Source organism: Lissotriton vulgaris, chromosome 5 (genome assembly GCF_964263255.1).
Source record: "Lissotriton vulgaris chromosome 5, aLisVul1.2, whole genome shotgun sequence".
NCBI lineage: Eukaryota > Metazoa > Chordata > Amphibia > Caudata > Salamandridae > Lissotriton > Lissotriton vulgaris.
In genome coordinates, this window is record NC_141693.1 from 1,948,470,512 (window position 1) to 1,948,486,512 (window position 16,001).

At 46.0% G+C, this 16,001-nt stretch overlaps 1 protein-coding gene across 1 annotated transcript in view; it reads right to left on the bottom strand.

Annotated features, from left to right (window-relative positions):
- LOC147717834 (polypeptide N-acetylgalactosaminyltransferase 6-like) overlaps positions 1 to 16,001 on the bottom strand; it is a 470,804-nt gene that overhangs the window by 44,279 nt on the left and 410,524 nt on the right. The window contains exon 10 of the mRNA XM_086919886.1: positions 10,565 to 10,717. Coding sequence (XP_086776012.1) covers positions 10,565 to 10,717 — 153 coding nt within the window. The remainder of the gene's footprint in view (positions 1 to 10,564; positions 10,718 to 16,001) is intronic.

Here is a 16,001-nt window from a genome sequence, read left to right on the forward strand (position 1 = left end):
GAATACACAAAGGCCAACTGCACCCAGTCATGTAACCAGAGACAGGTTGCATGCACTAAATCTCTTAGGCATCAAATTGTCAACTTTTTAAAAGTGGGATTTCAAGAATAAGTTAGGCTATTAAATTAGGATTCTAGACACACAGAACTTTAAAAAATTACATATTTCTATTTGGAAATTACACTTATAAAAGGTAATAAGGCAATCCCAATCTTATTTTTGGAAGGTATAGGTCTTGCAGCAGTGGAAATCAAATTTAAACGTTTTTCACTACCAGGACATTATGTATTAAAAAAGATGGTTTGGGTCTGGAATAGGGTTTATTTTGCCAGGTCGGAATGGCAGTTTAAACTGCACACACATGTTATGCTATGGAAAGGCTGATACATATTTAAAGGGCTACTTAAGTGGGTGGCACAATTAGTGTTGCAGGCCCTCTAATAACATTTCATTTACAGGCCTTTGGGACATGTAGTGCACTTTTACTAGGGACTTATAAGTAAATTAAATATGCCAATTTGGAATAATCTAATATTGTCAAGTTTAAAATAGAGAGCACATGCACTTTAGCACTGGTTACCAGTGGTAAAGTGCTTAGAATCCTATGGCCAGAAAAAACAAGGTCAGAAAAAGGGAGGAAAGCAAAAAGTCAGGCGGGGGGTGGGGAGACCACCCTAAGGCTGAAAGGTCTAACAGATCCACCCTGAATGCATGTTCTCAATATAAAGACTACTGGGTCACAGTTTACCCTAATTCAGCACACAGTTAGCAGCAAGATGCAATATACTTCATCTAATGACTTTCCTTATTTTCAGGAATATCATTTGGGAAGACTTTTGCTTGGATGGGCTATGTAAAGGGTGTCATTTTTTACAATGGACATCTTTAAATGTCCTTCTTTGGATTAAATTGTGGAAGAAGGTCACTTGCATGCAGCTGAGAATTATTCTAACATTTAAAACTTCAATGAAGGTCTCTAGGATGCAGAACTCAGCCTTTAGAGGTTTCAGCTTGAGTGATGAGGCAATATCCAAGATTGGGCGAATATTACAATGTTCTCCAGAACAATAATGTCTTATAGTGAGGTAGCTTCCAGGAAAGAGGAGTATCGTCAATGTAGAGGTGAAAAGTAATATTGTAGTGCATCAGAAGTGAGCCGAGGAGCTACATGTACAGGCAGAAGAGCTTTAACCCTTGAAGAACCCATTGAGTAAAGGTGGAGGGTAAAGAAGGGAGTTTTTTTAAAATCTATTTATTAAAGTTTTTTAAAAGTATGTTAGCAGACATCATTTATACAAATGTATTTCCGTCATAAAGAAGTTGCCACCATACACATATACCTAAAACATAATACAATGCATAGATATTATTTTCATCCAAGGGACGGGGTATCGCTCTGCCAAAGGTCTCAGTGAATATCTTTCAATGTTCGTGCAATCTTTGTCCATATCTATCAACAATATATATAGTCGTTTATTACATTGCTCAAAATCTTCATATCATAAATGTGCACTCATTTCCTACACCATATTTAAAGTACAAGCCCAGGCCCAGGCACAAAAAAAAAAAAAAAAAAAAAAAAAACAATAGCCAGCCGAGTGGGACTACTAGTTGACCTTACAGACTGCAGAATAAGGATAGTCTCACTTATTCCCTCGAATGTAAGAGGCCATACATTATAATTGTTGAGGAAACAAACAAAAAAAGAAAAATAAACATACTCCAGACCCAAAGGATTCCTTCTGCACGCTAACATGAAAGAAAACTTAACCAAAACGACAAAAAAATCAATAACGTGGTTCAACTGTGAAAAAGGAGTTAAGTATCGACAATGTAGTGGGCAGGGCGGGTAGGGGGTCAGTCCTGTCCACGGTTCAGAGCAACTGGGGCAAAGCATTCGTGGCAGCCTCCATGCGTTTATCTACTCTTCAGTCTTGGTCCCATCTCCCTGGTGGTCCTGGTCCAATCTCTGACGTTCTTCCCACGACCTGGCAATATCACCCCATGGCTCTGCATACAGTTTACGTTGCTTCGTAATCTCTCCTCAGAAATCAGTACCCGTTCCTCCGCTCAGATCCAATAAGTAACATCTGCTTCCCATGTGGTTACCAGAGGCAGAGTCTTTGATTTCCAATTGAGCACAATCCTCCTCTTGGCCGGGAGGAAGGCCAGATCTACAAATCTGTGCCCGAACTTGCGGGATTTGGGTCTCGGGAAGAGGCCCAAAACACAGACCTCAGGGCTGCAAGGCAAAGTGCGAGACAACACTTTATTAACCAGGTCTACAATCTTGCTCCAATAATTAGAGAGCATCGGACAGGACCAGATCATATGGTCAAAGTCAGCGTGCCCCAATAAACACCTAGCGCAAGACTGATCGTCTCTATTATAAACCACATTCAACCGATGCAGTGTGAGGTAGGTTCTAAGTAGGATGTTGAATTGAAGGGCATAAAAGACCGTATTCCTTGAGACCTTTTTCGGGATTACTAGGACTTTCTGCCATTCTTTTTCTGTCAAGGGTTGCGTCAACGATCTTTCCCGTAAACCCTGCAACATTCTAGGCGCCAACTCTCTTATGGCTAGGTAAAGCCAGTGTATCAGGTGTCCCGCAGAACCCAGAGTCACCACCGCTTCAAGGGCCGGGAGTGTATCCGGCTCGCCAGTGGCTGCACCCCAAAGTTTAGACACTGCCCTTCTGAGCTTATAGTAGTTTAAGAATTGCCAGGGGGAAAGTTCATGGTATGTAAAAAAATCAGCCAGCAGGAGCCACTCTTTATCTCTATAACAGTCACCCACCGTATGTACTCCCGCCTCCTCCCAACCCATCAAGTGTCGCTGCGTGAGGGGGGACTCAGCCGTGCCTGGGTAATACCCTTGAGCAGAAGGCTCAGGCGTAAAGCTGAGTCTCCCGGGATTGGGCCACACACCTGTCCCAGCACTTCACTGCTACCGAAAGCAGTGTTCCCATATTTAGTATCTTCTGATGATGGTTAAGCATCCTGGGAAATAACCTTATATACAATGCCCCGGCGGGGAGTGAGAACGTATTCAAATCCCTGCCATCTAACCACCTTGTCAACTATTGGAGTTGGGCCGCCAAATAGTACGCCTCGAAATCTGGGGCCAACAAACCTCCGTCTGTAAGTGGGAGGCGTAGGGTCTGTAATGACACTCTATTACGGCCTGAATTGGTAAGGCACGCACCGCTTTTACGTGGAGAAGTGTGGCTCACTGGTTAGAGGAGGCAGACCTGGAAGCAGAGGTCAACCCGGGACCAGGGTTCAATTCCCAGCTCGACGGGGTCTTGAGTCCTAAAATGACCATGGACTCGACAATTCTCGCTCTGGTGCCTACTCGATTCACTGGTTCACACTCTGCAACACTGGGCAATAGCTTGCTTAATCTCCACAACGGCCCCTCGCGGCGGGATGCCTGGCTTTCACCTTGCTGATACCCTGCTGGGGTTACCTCACAGGGGAATACCAGGACGGGTTCCCTAAGCAAGCGCTTAGAAACCGCTCGGTGATTTGCGCTATATAAATTCCTGTACATTTACATTTACATTTACAAGTATATCAACTTTGAATAAATGAGAAGTTGTTGCGTGCAGGCTAGGGCTTCGCTGTCTGAACAATGCAGCGTTGAGATAAATACAAAGTAGCAAGTTCCCAATGGGAATTGTCCCTCAGCGCACCGCGTTAGGTGATACCCGCAGGTATAATAAAGTTCAAGCAGACAAGAGTTTATTTCCAAATTGTTCTGTTATTATAGTTTTCAAAAAATTCATGGCAATTCCAATTCCATTTCGCTTTAAATGTGGTATAAGTATTTCTTAGGCATCAGAAAATACATCCACAATTTTTTCCATCAATCCCATCAATCCCTATGCATTTCGGGCTCGTTCAGCCCTTCGTCAGGGGAGGGGTCTGTAAATCAACAAATAAAAAACGAACTAAATACAGTATCTCTGTATTTAGTTCGTTTTTTATTACTACATTTAAAGCAAAATGGAATTGGAATTGCCATGAATTTTTTGAAAACTATAATAACAGAACAATTTGGAAATAAACTCTTGTCTGCTTGAACTTTATTATACCTGCGGGTATCACCTAACGCGGTGCGCTGGGGGACAATTCCCATTGAGAACTTGCTACTTTGTACTCTATTACGGCCGCAATCCCATATGAGATCTCTAAGAAGCCCATCCAACATCCTAAACCACGATTTTGGTATCAATACTGGAAGATTAACAAAATAATACAATAGGCGGGGAGAACAATTGTATTCGATAATGCCAGCCGAGCCATAAATGAAAACTTGAGAGAGTGCCAAAAGGCCACCTGCGATCGCAAAGACCTCAGGGTGCCTCCAAGATTTCCATCAAACAAGTCCGCCAGCGTATGGTAAATCTGTATCCCTAGATATTTAACAGACACAGGTGCCCATGCCAGGGTAGCTGGTAGGCTCAGTGGCCTAGGCATGGTGTGGTGCAACAAGAATACAATTTTTTTCCCAGCCACCCGTAGGCCTGATAGAACGGTAAACTCATCCAGGATGTCCAGCACTTGACGGACTCCTGAAGTCCTGTCATGCAAATAGATCAGCACATCATCCGCATAGAGCGAAATGATATGGGGAATCCCATTGAGCGTCACCCCCAACCCCTTGCATTCCCTCCACATTCTCGCCGCCAAAGGATTCATGGCAAGAGCAAAAATCAGAGGCGACAAGAGGCACCCCTGCCAGGTCCCTCTATAAATGGAGTAGGACGCCGAGATCGTTGTCCCCGTTCGCTCGTGCCGTGAGGTTTCCATAGAGCAGTCGGTTCCACTACAACCACACGTCTCCCAGCTACTATAAACCCAATACCGCAAATAAGAAGTCCCAGCGTAAGGTGTTGAAGGCTTTTTCCAGATAATTTGCTACTACCACTGCAGCAGGATATTCTCGCAGGTCTGGATGAAACATAACCTGATATAACCTTCTGAGATTACTCGACGTGGAACATGAGGAAATAAAACCGCTCTGATCTGCATGTACCAGTCGACACATGTGGGGTAGTAATCTCGGGCTAATACTTTAATTTAAACTTTGAGATCCATATTTAACATGGAGAGTGGTCTGAATTGTGTCAATCTAGGATGGACCAATTTAGATTTGGGCAGTGGGATCACTAATGCTTCCTGGAGTGAGGGCGGTAGGCACATGTTGCGAAGCTCGGCGTCATACATATGTTCCAACTCCGGGGCCAAAACATTCATATAGGTACTATAAAAATCAGCTGGGAGGCCATCCGGCCCAGGCGTTTTCCCTCTGCCCATTTCTCTAATAGCTGCCCTGATCTCGCCTGCCTTGATAGGGGAGGCCAACTGGTCCCGGGCATCTTGGTCTAGTTGTACTAGTCGCTGCTCGTCTAAATATGCCTGCAATTCTTCCCCCTGGGACAGCCCTGGAGGACCGTACAGGGACTCTTAGTATTCCTCAAATGCGTCATTAATTAACCTTGATGGAGGAGAGAACATGACCCTCAAAATCTGTGACACTCACTATGGGTTTCACTATCTAGAATCAGGATTCGGGCCTCTAAGTCTGTCAATTCCTGTGTGACCAGTCGTTGAGTGCCAACAGTCTTGCCCAGACAATGACCCCGTGTCACCACTTTAAATGCCTCCCATTCTACCAGCAGGGAGCTGACGGTTCCCAGATTGACAAACAAATAATCAGTTAAGGCCTCAGAAAGACCCTTACGGAACCCATCGTCATCCAGCAGTGACGGATCTAGCCGCCAACGTGGGATTGGGGCTCTCTCCAGGACCGGGACGAACCCCACGAGTAAAGGGCTATGGTCAGAAAGGGATCTGCCGAGATATTTAGCACCGGTCATCATGGGTGACAAAGTGGCAGAACAAAAGAACATGTTCAAGCGTGTGTGTAGGTCATAAAGATGTGAATAATAGAAATATTCTCTGCACCCATCGATATGTAGTCGCCAAACCTCATAGAGGTCCCAACCCATGGCCCAGGCCCCTAGTCCCTTAGCGGTGGCATACGCTGTGGTACTCCGCAGAGGAGGTGTGGATCTATCCTGCTGAATATCAAAAACACAGTTAAAGTCACCTCCCAGTAGTATGGTCTTATGGGGAAACCCCGCTAACACCCCAGACAGCCGATCCAGAAAGGGAAGTTGCTCCCAATTAGGGCCATACACACTGCACAATGTGATCTCCCTACCCTTCAGAGTGCCTGTGACCATCACATACCTCCCCTCAGGGTCTTGTACTTTCCGGGTAAGCTGGAAGGGCACCCCTGGCCTAATCCATATCAGCACTCCCGGGAGAAGGCCAAGAGTTGGCCCGCCATCTCTTGATATAATTAAAAACATTGTAACGCTTAGCTGGTGATCCTATGCCCCTAATGTTCCAGGTCATAACCCCAATCGCTTCAGGGCTACCCACGGATGCGGCCATCATATCGACTAGCAAACCTTCCATTCTCCCCACTTCCCATCCCCCACCCACACAGAAACCACCCTCCTGGCATAGAACTGCAAATCCCCTCAAAACAACACCCAATCCCAAGAGTGGACTAACAACGGTCAGCTGCCCAAAAACACAAGCAAATCGCATAGTGAAAACTCACACCAGGTCGGAAAGATCCAAGGCCAACTGCACTAGGACTTGCGAGGGGCGCAGCGTGCCAGGGAACCAACAAATCGTCCGAAAAACTAGCTTCACGTAGCAGTAGCCATAATAGGCCGTTCCAACCCGCACCCGGGAGCGCCTACCCAGAGAGCCCCTCCCCCTCTCCTATGCCACCCTCAACATCTGATAATTGATAGTGAGCAACCCAGTATACCCTTGAGGGTTTGGGCAAAGAATATGATAGGGTGAAAATAACTTCAAGGGATTTTAGTAAACAAAAAAGTTTTAAAGTCACTTACAGAAAGAAATCATGTGGGCTTACTGATTTGATCCCACTAATGCTGGTTATGCAACAACAGATATTTGATTAGTTCAAGACTGTCACTCACTGGTGATCAGTAGAAGGAGCGAGCAAAAAGAGATAAAAAAGAGATAAAAAACGGGTGTATATAGAAAAAGTATGTATTTAATCTTTTTCAAATCAAATTAAAATATTTGCGGGTACATGATAAACAACACTGACGCAGAAGGGAAAATACATTAATTTATACAACCCTTGCTGCATCAATTGCTCAAGCTTTTCTACCCATTACAAAATCAATTATACATTCAATAGTAGATAAAGCCAAAGTTGACGTTTCGGTCTCTATTCTTTCGTGTAGGAGACCATCTTCAGGACATGGAAATCATATCTTGAGTACCCTTGTTCATATAAGCGCCTGGACCAGAGACTCACTTACCTCGCGCCGTAGATGATTAGTGGATTTGCGTATTTTCGTGAAGTAACCTTTTCAAATTGGAAGGTATAGCGGCGCCCTCTTGCTGTCGTTTTTCGATTAAGTAGTATGCTCTGGATTCAGTGGGTCAGTGCCGGTCCTCACGCTATAGTGGCTTCAGCAACAAATCAACATCTAGCAATAACCTGAGTGCTCACAAGAAGTAATCCCGCCCATGTAGATCATAAAGGATATAGAACGACAAAACAAACAGGCAGGAGAGAGGAAGGAAGGAGAAAACCTTACCTCATTTTCCAAGACTTTCAGTCCTACATGTCATTTGAAAGCTGCGGCGTTACTCTGGTGGTCCGGGAGGCATCCAAATCAGTTTCTTCCGCGCCATACTTTGCTTCTGAGTCTGTCTCTGCAGAGGAGGCCCAAGATCGCACCATAAGGGAGACAGCTTCCGGCGCTGCAGCTCTCTCCATCGCCGTCCGGGATGGACTCTGCCTCTTGAATTCCATTTTCTTTTGGCGTTTCCGCAGCAGTTTTCCCCGGGCGTTCCGTGCCAGACGGTCGCCGCTCTGGTCAAGGCTGTGAAGGACCCCTGCGTGGTAGGACTCGACCCAGTCCCAGGCTGCTTTCCGGTCATCGTAAAAGTGAGTTGTCCCATCGAGCATGATCTTGAGCCGGGCCAGGAACATCAGCGAGTATTGTACCACCTCTTCCCGCAAAGCTTTTTTAACTTCCAGGAAGGAGAAGCGGTGCCGCTGGACTTCGAACATGTAATCTGGGAACAGCATGACCCTACTGTTCTCCATGAGAAACGGACCAGCCTCCTGAGCCCTCCTGAGTAGCAAGCCTCTGTCCCAGTAATTGATCAACCTGGCCATCACAGCACGGAGTCGGGCAGGCACACAGTGGGCCCTTTCCAAAGTGTAGAATGGAGAAAGGCCCTGAGGCTTTACAACGTCCCTCAGCCATGTTTTCAGATAACTGACCATGTCCTGCCCTTCTACTCCTTCCGGAAGGCCCACCACTCGCACGTTGTTAGGTTGATTGCGCCCTTCTGCATCCCCCGCCCGTTTCTCCAGTTGACTGACCTTGTTGGCCAGCTCGCCCACCTGGGCCGACAGAGCCTGCCGGGCCGGCGCTAGCACCTCCAGGGACGATTCCGTCTGTTTCACCCGCACAGACAGCTTAGCATGTTTGGCACGCAACAAACCAAGGCCTACCGCCACTGTGCTAATGTGCTGATGTAGGGTCGCTTTGGTGTCCACTTTTGCCACAAGAATCTTGGCCAGTTGTTGATGGACCGGCACCTCTGCCTGCTCATCTCCATCGTCCTTTGCAGTAGAGTCCATCTCGCCATCCTCCAGATCTGAGAGGGGACCGATCTGCTTCCCCATGACTGGAACCACTCTTTCCTCCGCCCTTGCCCGGGTTTGGCAGGTCCTGGATGTGCAGGAAACCGTTGTCTGCCCGGCAGGTACCCATCACTCCAGGGTCGCACACCGTCCGGCGGGTCCCCCTGGCGCCTTTCCGTATTTTGCTGTTCAGGCCAGAGCCCAGTGTAGACCTCTCCATTCACTGTTCACGGCCAATGATGATGGGGACAGGTCACCATCAGTCACTGCTAGGGGGTTCACTTGATTCCCACACCAGGGCCATCCCCCAAATTCTCTGCAACTTTCTTCAGCATCGAAGGGGGACGCGCCCGTACCAGCTCTCAATCACCTGAGCTGGCGCAACCTTGTCGTGCAGTGCGGGCGGTACACCAGGGTCCATGGACCTCCCCTGGGGCCTTCTGCCAACTCCGTCCGTCTTCAGGCAAGTGCTTACAACGAACCGTCTCACCTCAAGGCCGGGCCAACGCAGAAGCCCTCGCACACAGCGAGGGAACCAGCGCTGATCCACGAGTGCTCCAGCAGCTCGCTGCCGACCCCCAAAAACTCCACAGAGGCATCCGCTCTTCCGCTCCAACCTGTATCCCTTTTTCAGGGTCCCGCCAGCAGCACCCTCCTTCGCGGCGCAGCACCACCTGGAGCTCTGCGGCCGCCGCCGCACAATGAGTGCCACGCACCAGTACGAAGGCCAGCTCAAGGAGCCTGCCCCACCATCTCAGATGCCTCACAGCGGGGTCTTCACGTCCACAGGTGGATCTCCTGCAGACAGCTACGTCCCGTATCCGCCAGGGGCTCACCTGCGTACTCGTCATTGAGCTACGCATCAGCAGCAGCACCCGCCATCTTGGGGCCGATCCAACCCGTCCGCTTCTTTGCTGCAGCGGACGTTCGGCAATGCCACAGGAGCGTTCCCGAGAGAAATTCAGGAGTCTCATGGTCTCACATGGGCAGGTCTTCCTCCTGCGCCCCCGGGTCTGGTTGGAATTACCCTTTAAATCGGATAAATGGCTAGGCTAGTGCGAGCTCAAGGCTCACCCGTCCGCCATCTCCGGCTCCCAAGCCACGCCCTTCCGTAAAGAAGGGAGTTTACCTATTTTAACTAGAGGTATTGCCTCTTTGGTAATCAGAGTAATATGACACATGCTTTTAGAACAGCCTCCCAGGGAATGCCCATAGTTCTCCTGCTAGCAGAGAATCCAATGGGATAGCGAATCTTACTGTAGGCTCCCACAATCTTTATATTACTTTTAAAATACACAAACATTAAAAAATAGGAAAGAATGAGGCCAAAAATTATGAAGAAGGCAATGATTGTAAAACTAATAATGTTAACATTTTTACTATATTTGGTCTTTATTAAAAATACATTTTACATTCTAGGTGGTAGCACTTATTGAATGGAATGAGGCCCAACTGAAGTAGGTGGACTTTAACTGATGAGCATATGGGTAAAAATCAATTGTTTTCGTAAATACCTTCTGACAGAAATATCTTGTCCTATCTATGGCTTACAAAAATATCGTTCCATTGATTGCAGTTTTCATTACCAACAATATTTATGATACGATCTATATGTCAGGTGATATTCTGTGAATAACAATAATATTAGTGCGCATAACAATATTATTAGTAACAATAACCTTTCTATATACTGTTGTCATGTAACAATATAAATATATAATAATTATTCAGACAATGGATAAGTATTCATTGTCTGGCTCCTCAAGAGGGATGCTGGCACTATGCGTGTGGGTGAGTTTAGCCTCATGCATCCCCTTTCCTGCTCTGTTTGACATACCTGCGTGAAGGCAAATTTCTGGTAGTCTGACCCCACGGTGACCATCTCGACAGATACACACTTCTCCAACATGATAGTGCTCAAAGTGGCGGTGAGGCAGAGTTGTTTTCCTATACTGTGTTGGACTTCCGACTGGGAACTGTATTCAAAGTACTGGAGCACAGAACAGAAGAAACGAGGGAAAGGAAGAAAGGAAGAAAGGTGGGTCATTAAATCAAGTACTGTCCCAAGTTTTGCCTTTTATTATCCCCGCAGAGAGTCACTTTGTCTGCTAGGAATTAAAGTTAACTGTCCCAAGCAGTGTACTACGAATCCTTCCACTCCCTCACTACTCTAGATTTCATTGACTGTAGATGAAAAAGTGAATTCATCCAAGGCCCACACCGGTATGTGATTTCTTTGAAAAACAAATTCATAGAACACTATTACCGAAAAAAAACTTTAATCTAAACTGTTTAATGGCCTTTTGCAGAATGAATGACAGTTACCATTCCAGAGAAACCAAGTCACAGAATGTCTTTTTTCAAAATTGGCAAATGCAATGAAGCATTGTGGTTGGAGGTATTGGCGTCTCTCTCTGGAGAGTGTGACTGTCTGCATACTCTTGCATGGATTGCTGGAGGATTACGCTTCACGTGGGGCGTGGCACTGAGGCAAGCCGAGGCGACGTGAGTTTCACTTTGCTCCCGACTCCTGACCTCCGATACCCGGCCCATCCCCGCGTTACTGCGAGCTGCGGTCACTTTGAGACATCCCTCGGCTCGGGCCAATGTAAGAGGCAAGCGCGCCCGCCATTAGCGGACGACAGCAGTGAGAGCAAGCCCCTGGCCGTTTTGTGGAGGTGGTACAGCTGGCTGGGTGCAGCTCGCAACACCACCTTGTGAGCCCCCATTTCCACTCAGCCCCCTCGGCCCTACTGTTAGCACCCACCACCCACCCTCCTTCCTCAACAGAAAAGCGCATAGAAAGGGGCATACAGCACAAAATACAAAATAAAAAGAGAAGCAAAACAAAAGTGGCACACTGATACACCCTGTGCCTCATCAACACCAAATAACCCTTAGCTTCCCCCGCCAACAGCACAAGAGGCCCAGCAGAGTACAGGGAAAGGGGGGGTGACAGTGGACCGGAGCCCTAGGGCCATCGGGCCTAAGAGGAACCAGGAGCAACCAACAAAAGGGGCACAACAAATGAGGAAAAGGGCAAATTGCACAAAGGAGTAGGGTTTAAGGAAAGAGAAAATCAAAGAAGAAGTACAAAAACTCCTGGCATCCCGCCCTGCCCTTCACCCAGGCCTCAACGTCAGCTCGGGCCTGCTTTTGCAAAGGTCCCTCCGCGACAGCAACCATGCGGGTTCCCAGGCAGGCAGGCTTCAGGCAGGTTCCAGATGGACTCTAGCAAGCCTGCAGCCAGCACCCACGCTTCAAGCTCCTTCCGGGTTGGTCCAAAACACACCCGGTTTGAGACCTGGGAAAGCCAGAGGCAGAGTAGAAAACAAGCATTTACAATGCAATGGTTTCGCCTTTGGAAAAGTTAGAGCTATTGGCATTGCTCATGACATTTCTTTTTTTTTTTTTAATTATAAATAAATGACATTGTTATTTACATTGCCAACAGCCATGGGCGTCCGCAGAAATTTTTCCAGGGGGGGCAAAATGCTAACGTCATCACCATCCTTCGACATGATGTGTGCCAGGTGGGGCACAAGAAACACTGGGGCGCAGAACTAGAATAGACTCAATTAAATGCCAGGAATCCAGGACATGTGACTGACCCTGACACAGGCCAACAAACACCACCTGTAGGGAAAACGCTAAACTTTCTGACAAGGTGCTTTATCTCTGTCTGCTAGGTGTGCAGACTTCCGGGTCCTCGATCCAACACTAATCGATTCGATTTTTATCAGAATACTTTAAAACAGCCTATGATTAAAGCACCAGATTAAATATACTGTATGCACAATGTAGGTTAGGGATTATTTGCAGCACACATATTCACCAATATTGGCTTCTTGGTGTTAGAATTCATGATAACTTTTATCCAAAGTTAAAGCACAACGTCAAAGTTAGTAATAAATAATGCAGCAATCACACGCGCTAGTGATTCGCCAATGGGTGCTCCCTTTACTAGAATTCCCTGGGCATTGCTAAATTTTACACACATTCAATTAATTTATACAAAATAAAATGTACAGGTCCAAATGTTAGCTATATTTTTTAAAAGAAACTTAGAGTCCCTCTACGTGTAGTCAATGTCAAACTGACAACGTGCGCACATTTAGGGATACAATAATGGCCAGTTCCCTTATGCAGAAGCCCAACACCGTAAATGTGTGGCACATGCGGTGCCCGCAGCGGCTGCACATCACAGGTCAATGGATGCTGAGTCTTACACAGTGGTCGAAGTGGGGAAAAAAAGTAGGGGAACTGTGGGCAGAGAATCAGAGGGCGGGAATGACCCAAGGATTGGATCTGTGGGTGCAGCCAGAGGTGTGGCCAGAATGCGCAGACATCCCAATTTTTAGTATTTGTTTGGCATTTCACTGCCCAGTTTAATCAACCAATGTATACACATGATTATTTAAGGTTATAATGAGTTTTTAACATTAAAATATATTCCGAAAGTGGGATATGCTATGCTTTTAATAATCACAGAATGTACCAAATACGATAAAATGTGGAAACACAAGCCATTTGTCTCTGAGCCATGGAGTTTCTGTCATCAGCACTTCTCCCTTTTCCCGCAACAGCAGTTCAAACATGAATGGCAAAATATCCTAGTTTGCAAATGTTTTCTCATAATGCAAAATCTGCTGCAGGATCTGACCATTTAAACTAATAAATTGTTTGTAGGTCAAACATATCAAAAGTTAATATAAAATGTGATGTGTGTTGCTGCGGAGAAGATGGCCTATTGTAAAGGTTGACTGGTCACCTTTCTCACTGCTGCGTTTGTATGTTACACTGGTACTAATAAGGCAAAATCTTTCCAGAGACTGTAAGCATGTGTACACACGTCAAAATAATATAATATCTGAAAATATACTGCATTACGCTGCAGCCTTTTTTTTAATGCATAATTTAGTCAACACTATGGCATAATGTTATCATCCTTTGCTACATAATTAATTCCAGTGGCCCCACAGCAGGCAGCACATGTTAAAAGTGCATGTGATAGAAGCAGGGAGACTGTGAAGTTTGCAAACTTAGTTTGGTGTGCGTGCAAATGCTGCATTGCCAATCCCTGGTGAGTTGCAGCTACTACTGCTGAAACAAGGCCAATGGAGGTACCTATCGGTGAGGCAGACTGGCCTCAAGGGCAGTGCCAGCCATAGCACTGGTGGTGTCCTGTGCATTAATGTTTGTTAGTGCCCCCCAATGACCACCTCTGCCATGGATTCCCTCACTACCACCCTTTAATTGTGCCCCCCTAGTTTCCATAACCACTCTTTCGCAGATGCATTTAATTTGATTTACAGCGCTACTTATACCATTGTAGGGTGTCAGAGCACTTCACATCACACACAATACACAGAGACAATCAATATGTGTGTAAATCACTGTATAGAAAATATTACATAAGACTAAGGACTACAAGGTGTAGGAGTCACATAACAACCATACTAGTAGCCCGTATAGTTTTATAGTGATTGGTCTGGAGAAACACAATACCCGGAATTTAAAACGTAATACCATGGTTGGGGGTTCTCCTTAATAATCAGAATTGATTTCTGTCCAAAAGAACACTTTTAGGGACTTTAGGATAATCAAAGACGGGGGGGGGGCATAATGCTCTAATTTATACCTTGCAGTTTGTATGCAGCTCTTAGATGACAGTTAATAGCTCACTGTTAGGATTTTACCTTATAAACTGCAAGTAACAAAAGGATCTCTCTGACAAAAGCAATAGTCCACTGACCTATTTACATTATGTGCACTTTGTGATCTGCATGGCGCATGTTCTTTGCAGCCGGTACATTAACCCTCTGAGCTACCTCTCCATGAGTTAAAACTTCCACTAGACAAAATTCTAATCTCTCTCTAGGAAGAACATTAATCACCAGAGTCATCATGACATTTTTAGTGTTGCCGAAAAGTGCTGGGACCAGGAAGGAAGCAGCAAGCGTTTTTAAAACCATAATATACTTGCAAACATGATGCCTCCACCTTAAGTCAGTACCCGGTGCGGTCACACTGGTTGCACCGCCCTAGAGCTGGCCCTTCTCAAGGGTCCTGTGACCGCAGTGACTGTTGTTCTAGGGTGTGCTTCTTCATAGGCCTGCCCGCAAGACTGGAGGTAAGAACAATAGTTACTTACCTGTAATCTGTGGTTCTCCAGTATTGGTGTCTTTCATAGATTCACATGCCTGAATCATTCCCCGTCGTCGGAGTGGGAGTCCCACGGTACATAAAAAAGCAATAAAATGCTATAAATATATAGTAATACCAATAGAAAAGAACCAGGAAGTAACACAGCCAATGGTACAGTAGGCAAAAACTTCCCATCTATGACTATCATAGTCATTTTGTATGGTCCAAACTACAGCCAATCAGGCGCTAGCACCCACCAGAATGTTCTCCCCAGAGGCTCAGGCTCTCAGATTTTCTCGCAAGGAGTGAAGGTAACCATAATAGCCTAAAAGCCTCTGAGGGGAGGTGGGCGGGTTGCATGTGAATCTATGAAAGACACCAATACTGGAGAACCACAGATTACAGGTAAGTAACTATTGTTCTTCTCCAGTATTAGGGGTGTCTTTCATAGATTCACATGCCTGAATCAGAGTAGCTAGCAGTACATATCTTTGCTGAACAGACGCTCATAACACCTAGCTTGTCTGCTAGTAATGTAAATAACAATGCGAAGTGAATAAACACATATCATATAAAGCATAACATAATGCAATCAAGAAAATATGTGAAAACATAACATAAGAAGCGTCTGACAGCAGAAACAAGGAGGTGGGAAAACAGAGGCTCACCTTAATGAAACAGGTTCCGTAGAACAGCTCGACCCACAGAAGTATCAGCCTCGCTGATGGACTCTAGACAGTAATGTCTGGTAAAGGTATGGCGGCTTGCCCAAGTCGCCGCCTTGCAGATCTGCTGAAGTGGGACTCCAGCAAATAAGGCCGTAGATGAGGAGACTGCTCTTGTAGAGTGCGCTCTGGGCGCAGATGGTAACGGTCTCCCAGCCTGTGCATGGCAAAAGGCAATGGCAGCAGATATCCATCTTGCAATAGTCTGTTTTGATACTGCCTGCCCTTTACGAATCGCACCGTAGGTAATGAACAACTGGTCGGAGGTGCGTACAGCAGAAGTTCTTTGTAGATAGAATTTGAGACATCTTCTAATGTCAAGCGAGTGTAAAGCTCTTTCCGCAGGAGTTTGCGGGTCTGGAAAAAATGATTTAAGAACAATAGGTTCGTTCAAATGAAAAT